Source organism: Teleopsis dalmanni, chromosome 2, assembly GCF_002237135.1.
Source record: "Teleopsis dalmanni isolate 2A chromosome 2, ASM223713v2, whole genome shotgun sequence".
Classification (NCBI taxonomy): domain Eukaryota; kingdom Metazoa; phylum Arthropoda; class Insecta; order Diptera; family Diopsidae; genus Teleopsis; species Teleopsis dalmanni.
Genome location: NC_051847.1, coordinates 165,567,558 through 165,574,682, shown reverse-complemented (window position 1 = coordinate 165,574,682; position 7,125 = coordinate 165,567,558). Strand labels below are relative to the sequence as shown.

General features: G+C 32.2%; 1 protein-coding gene across 1 annotated transcript; it reads right to left on the bottom strand.

The window, feature by feature from the left end:
• Nucleotides 1–373: 373 nt before the first annotated feature.
• Nucleotides 374–2,068, bottom strand: LOC119680274 (mannose-6-phosphate isomerase-like). The gene is made up of 3 exons (XM_038093010.1): nucleotides 1,522–2,068; nucleotides 1,149–1,464; nucleotides 374–1,089 (listed from the first exon to the last, which is right to left on the bottom strand). Exons 1-3 carry the CDS (start codon nucleotides 1,792–1,794, stop codon nucleotides 482–484), a joined length of 1,197 nt encoding a protein of 398 aa, XP_037948938.1. The 5' UTR covers nucleotides 1,795–2,068; the 3' UTR covers nucleotides 374–481.
• Between the last annotated feature and the right edge of the window lie 5,057 nt (nucleotides 2,069–7,125).

Below are 7,125 nucleotides of genomic sequence, written 5' to 3'. Positions count from 1 at the left end.
ATCAACAATATGACTCTGTCGGTGGTAAGAGAATGTGGGCTCTGTTTGGAAGGAAATGATTTCTGTAGTCACAATCCCTCAATATGGTCCATGAAGAAAATATTGGATTGTTGTTGTAACCTCCTAGGATCTGCTTGTGAAGTCCCTTTGTAAGTAGTTGATTAATAAAACATATAAATATATTATATTACTAATAGTGTAACTATCCTTTAATTAGATGTGATAATACAGTTTAACCGCCAATTTGTTAAACATTAACCGTCTCAATGTCCTCAGCTGAAGCAACAGGTAATGTCATTGTTCTTTCAATGCATCACAGCGCATGTTCACTTTTAAGTGCATTCAACTTTTGTTTTCGACTTAAACACGGCCATACAATCAACAATTTTTTTTTATTTTCCAATAAATAATATATTAACAAGAAATATAAATGCCTAAATATCTGAGTAAAATTGCTCATCAATACGTCAAAAGATCCATTTTACAATTTATATCGATAGCAGTTGAAAGTGGTAATATAAACGACTAAGTCTTCTGTTCCACAGACATCAGAAAGGAACTCGATTTCTGGTGCATTATCTGGCGGAATGTATATAATAGTACCACGTGAAAGCTCAAACTCAGCGTGTCCACTAAGACGCATCAAGCTTTTGCCATGCAAGGTCAACAGAATAGAGCTGTGTGGTTTCAAGGCCAGTTCATATTTTCTTGTTTGCGGAGGAATTCGAACTTTTATAATGGCAAAATCATCAACGGGTGGTGCGAAAACTTCGATATATTCATTAATACGTCTGGGCATGAAGAATTTTTCACTTGGTGGCAAGCCTTCGTAGTTAAGGCACGCTGTCAGCTCGCTAACGTCCTTAAACTTCGGTGTTAGTCCAGCACGTATGACATTGTCAGAGCGTGCCATAGCTTCGATGCAATCGCCAGATAAGTAAGCATGAATCTCATTTGCGCCCAAATAAATCGCATCGCCAGGCTTCAAATGCAATAGATTGAGAAAGAACAGCGAGAGCAAACCCACATCTCCCGGAAAATCATTTTGGACAGTAGTGAAGACGTCAAATAGTTTATGTGATTTTAACACTAAAAAAACAAATTAATTAAAAATAACAATAACAGTAATAATAACCAAAACTAATTACCATCTACGTAATTTGTGGAAATTTCATCTAAGCAAGCACTGATTGCCTCCTGTTCTGAGGTCATAAGTTTTGTGAAACATTTGCGTAATCCTTTTTTTGCAGCCTCTTTGTCGGCATTCTGTAGAGTTTCGACCTGCTCATCTCCACCGATTAAAAGCTTTAAGGGTGGCAAACCTTGACAGATTGCGTAAATTTCCTCATACGGGCGAAAGCCACATAGAGCCGTAAAATCTGTTATTGCTATGGCAAGTTCTGGCTTGTGATTGTCATCTTTGTATATATCGGGATGTCTTCTATGTAAGCGCACTGCTAGTTCCTAAAAAAGAAATAGTTAATACATGTTTCTACATGCATTGTTTTTTCCATTAGTTACCTTGTTTGGATGCACTTGTATACTGAGTGCCTTCTTAACGCTTAGCACTTTGAATAAAAAGCTAAGCGGCTTAGTCAGTATGGTACCCAAATGATCGCCTGTTGCCTTTAACACTGATGGGCCGCTTTCGTGATCTCCCATCCACAATTCGGCATATGGAGTTAGTGGTTCAATAACGAAGTCTTTATTGTTAATAGCCGCCAATTCAGCCACTACTGACTCACTGCCACAACGGCCCCATTCATAGGTTTTAATGTCACCTTCAAGTTCCATTTTGTGTTTTTTTTTGTAGAATTTTAATCTTGCATAAGGATTTTAAACTTGTACATAAATTAGTAATTATTGGAATAAACAAAATTTGAATGACATTCCCTCTGATAAGGTCAAACTGGCTCTTATCAACGAATTACGAACAGCTGACAAGTCTCCAACTCTACAGTGATATAAGCACAGTGGTGGCTAAAAATATTATTCCTGTAAAAAAAAATAGGAAGTATTGTTTAGTAGTAATCGTGTAATACACAACAAAGGTATAAAAAATATTTAAGTGTTTCAAATACTTCAAATTTAAAATTATATTGTTCAAATATTTTATAAATAGTTTATTAATTATAAGTTTTTCACAGTTAACTTTGTATAAATTATTTTATTACATCAAATAATTTCCCTGGTTAATCCCAATCTCAATAATCTCATACACTTATTTGTCGCAAATTGTTATATTAAATACTATTTACCTATAAATGTTGTGCGACGTAGGCTATGATGACATGGAAATAAAAAATGTTTGCAAAAAATATGATTAGTTTGTGAAGTAAATTATTAATTAACTATAAATTAAAAACTTTGTCTTGTACAGTACAAACTTATATTGAATTTACATGAGAGCTGTGTTTGTGATTTCAGCTGTCAATTGTTGTTGCTATCAATGCTAAATGAGCATTTTTCACAGTTAAAATTTTCATTTTCCATTGAAAACAATAACAATGCATAAATTAAATTACAAAGATGAGAGCTAAAACTACAAACATGACAGTTAAAATTACAAAGAAAATTCTTGTGTGAATCCTGTCTTAAGTATTGTATTTTTAAGTATTAATATGTATTTTAATAATGAATGTTGTATTTTTATACTACATCTGTAAATATTCTTTGTGCTCTTTTGGTGATTCCATAATCAATAAAAATCACGAATGGTAAACTGTTCTTATACTATGTTTTCACTGTTTAGGCAGTATTTAGGCAGTTTTGCTAATTAATAAGGATAATTTATCGTACAAAGAGCATTTATATAAATGAGCTCATTATAAACAAATCAGCTAATTTGAGGCGAAAAATGTCGAATGAAACCCTTAAAAATAAATTACCCATAAGGCAAATTACCAAAATTTGAAATATTTGCACTATGTTTTATATATGTAAATAAACAAGCCGTTTCACAAGCAGAAATTAGCTTGTGCTATGGAAATGATCAAATGTTGATTTAATTAACATAACTAATTTTATTACCAGTGGAAACATGATATTAAGCATTTCATACCTCAGGGTTTCCATTGTCTATAGGATTTATTAAACTTTCTTTGTTTGTTTGTCTTCTTCGATATGCTAATATTCCATAACCGAACAAAAACAGACTTTGCCTTGCTTAATACTTATTAGTAAAATGCTATATTTCAATACTATTTCTGAATTGAACATTGCGGACTTATTGCTTTTATTTTTGCCTGATTGTCTACAAAGAGTGTGGTACTTGAAGCTCGAATCCTACTTTTTTGTATTAATTTGGTCGCACTATCTATTTTATACACCTTAGCTTGAAAAACACCTCCAAAATCAAAGACATGATGTGGAGTTCTTACCTTTATCTCTCCCGGGTAGATATCTGTGCTTGCATTTCTCTCAATCCTTGAGTTGTTTATGTATATAGTGACTTCAAAGTAAGTTGATATATAATCCGATCCTCAGCTTTGCCTGATTAAGGGTTGGAGTTCTAATTTCAAAGTCTAGAATGGATGTCAAAAGAATTTAACATTATAAAGCATAAATATTTATATAGCTAACATATTTCAAAACAGGACTGCTAGCTTTACGTGCGATATAACCAACATTTGTATATCCTTAATATCAAATTTGAATAAGGTGAGGTATTCATTAAGGTTTTCAACTCGACGGTTTGATATTTTCTTTTTTATTGCAGTAGGGGGAAAGCATCGACAGCCACGATGTGAAATTTTACATTAATTGTAGGCTCTGTGACCGGGTCACAAAGGCCACGATTAAAGTGTGGGGTGATGAAAGGCATCTGAATTCTTTCATCGATGCATTAGGCAAATTTCTGTGAGAGTTTGTGGTGCATGGCTTACAAAAAGTCAGAAGAATGGATGTTGTTGGTTGAAACGTAGTGGTTATGCAGCACCATATGCGGAAGACGTAAGAGAGCACGAGCGGATGAGTTGCCTATCATAGAGGAATTTAACTTTACAGTTAATCTGATAACGCCTTTGTAGGAAATTTTTTAGTTGAATGTGCTTGAAAGTGTCGTTTTAAATGGCAAGGTGTAGAAAAGGTCTTGTCTACTTCTGTTTCAGCCGCAGAATTTTTCATATTACAGTTTCCGATATAGAGAGCAATAAAATAGATGACTCACGTTTGATTTCACAAGAAAGTACTGTAATGTGAATTCCAAACTTGAAATTTTAAGGATGCTGAGTAAAGAGAAATCAGAATGAGTGTATTATCTGAAAATACTTTTTCATATTACAACAACGTTAAATTATCTGCTATCAGCAATATGAGATGAATTGTCTTTGATTAATACTTATTGACTCTTCTTATTAACTATTGGACACGATTTCGATTTCACGAGTATAGATGTTAGTTAAGACACCAATTTTGACTCAATTTTCAAGTACTCTAATATGGTTTAAGAGAGAGAGGGGTATTAGTTTACTATTTTCAAATGTTTGTCATTTACCCAAATTATATTTTTTGCCCAACTCTCCAAGCCTCTCTCGAGTAGCTACTCTCTGATCTTTAATCTCAGTCCTTCCAAACATTTCTTCGAGTTAACAAATAGTATTAAGGATAAAGAGAGAGAGGGAGGGGTATTAGTTTACTTGATTTTCAAATGTTTGTCATTTACCCAAATTATATTTTTTGCCCAACTCTCCAAGCCTCTCTCGAGTAGCTACTCTCTGATCTTTAACCTCAGTCCTTTCAAACATTTCTTCGAGTTAACAAATACAATTAAAGATAAAGAGAGAGAGGGAGGGGTATTAGATTACTTGATTTTCAAATGTTTATCATTTACCCAAATTATATTTTTCGCCCAACTCTCCAAGGTTCTCTCTAGTAGCTACTCTCTGATCTTTAATCTCTGTCCTTCCAAACATTTCTTCGAATTAACAAATAGGAAGTAGTTGTGGGGAGATTTTATAGCGGATTATTCCATTATTTTGTTTTTCTTTTATATATTTTCAAATGATATAATGAAACGACGTGATTATCATTATTAATCGTTGGGTTTTATAAAAGTTAATCGATTTGATCAATATCGAATATGCATACACGAAATGAAGTTTTCTTATAGATTTGGTATTATTGATACTTAGTTTTGATTAAATTCAAGATGTTTATATTCCTTCATATTAATAATAAAAACAAGACATTCTTTGACTTAAGTATATAACAAGTATGGTGTATATTGATGTATTATTTACTATATATATATATATGTACTATATATGTACTATGTATATGCTGACAATCCAGATGGTTTCTAAAATATCAGTAAAGGTTTGTATTTAAATAAGTATTTGTATAGTCAATATTTAAGTATATATAAAAGATATATGACTTATAAAGGTTAAATATATGTATGTCTCCATCATTATATCACAAAGAACTTGATAAACTTAATGGATTCTCTATACCGATTGTATGAAGGGCACAAAAATTTTTTAAATCTTTTTAAATACTGCAAATTCATCATTTTTATCATCTTCCCTAAGCTGTTCAGAGTCGAAAACAAAAAAAAATCCATGCAATTATTTGAATTGAATTAAAAAGTAATTAATCAATCCATCGGCTTGCAATTTCTTTCAAATTACCGACCTGTGAAATTTGTTTACTTATGACTTTGCTTCACGTTTTTTCTGTTATTTTTTTTTTTTTTTGGCTTTAAAGTCTTAAGTTTATGAGATAAAATTCGCAGAGTCCCTTTGATTAATTGGATTGACATGTGACGTTTGTCAATCTCATTTCGTCGTCAGTGGGCTTATGTTTTGGAATTGGCCCCGATTTTTGGACTTAAGCTCCATGATTTTGTTATTTCCCACATTTAGTAATTCTCCAGTGTTTTTAATTTTTTGATTTTAATTATAAGAATGTCATAAAATATTTTATAGTGAATATTAAATTTTTTTTTGATATTAGGATAACACTTCAGATATTATTAGAAGTACAACTCATGGTCATAGGAATAACAGGTGCTCACAATTTCAATAAATAGGTTTTGCTGAGGCCCAGTTCGTATACTAACTGGAGTACTAACGGGGCACTGTGCAATTGCGCCTATGCTCCAACAGTGACGAGTTCCAACAAGTAGATTATGCAGGAGTTACTAAAATGAAAAGAATCTATCAACCACTTCCTGTGTCTCTGTCCAGGACTGCAGACAAGGCCACTTCAATGTCTTGGGGATCGCTTTTTCACTCTCTTGGAAGAAAAACCGAAAGCAAACTTATCGGATATTTTCAACTTCATCTGGAAAACCAAATGGTTTAACAAGGATAACAAAGGTTAGCAAGTCGACTCTTCCGGCAAAATATTTGAGGGCATCACAATAGGCAATATATGCCTCCGATTTGAAGTGCTGACAACTGTCGGCACGCGCCTTCTGAACCTGACCTAATCTATCATTATAAAAATTATACAATATACTAGTTGTTAAATTATTGTCTCTATAGGTCTTTAAAACATGATACTTTCGTTTTTGACTATATATTTTTTGGAAAGATGTAAGTGTCGGTTTTTCAAAAACATGTATAATATTTTATAGGTCTTTGTAAAACACTCAATATTCTTCCAGTTCCCTGTTCATTTTGGTTTAAGAACCTCACTGAAGGATACTATTTATAATGAAAGAAGAATTAATCAATTATAAATATTACTTTTTATATTGTAGATATATTACACATTGTATTTTCAGGAACTTAACATTTTTTTCCTTTTTCATTAGTTTTTGCATTAAGAAACTGCGTTTATTTTTTGGATGATATCAATACAATAAATCGCTTGGTCAAGCAATAGTAGTTCTTAAAGAATACTTTTACAATTCCATCAAACATTACCTTTTGAATTAACATTCGGCTGTCAATAAAGAGGTATCATCTATCTTCAATAGATATATGTACTTATTTGTATGAGATCAATTTAATGTCACCTACTACTATACGTTGAGAAAGTGGATTAATTTGATTTTGTTTCAACATAGATGCACAGACGTAAATTATATTTTCTGACGTTTTGTATCTAGATATTTTTTTTATTCCTAAATGCAGTTCCTTTTATAAAGCTCTCTATCTATTACTACATTAACTATCT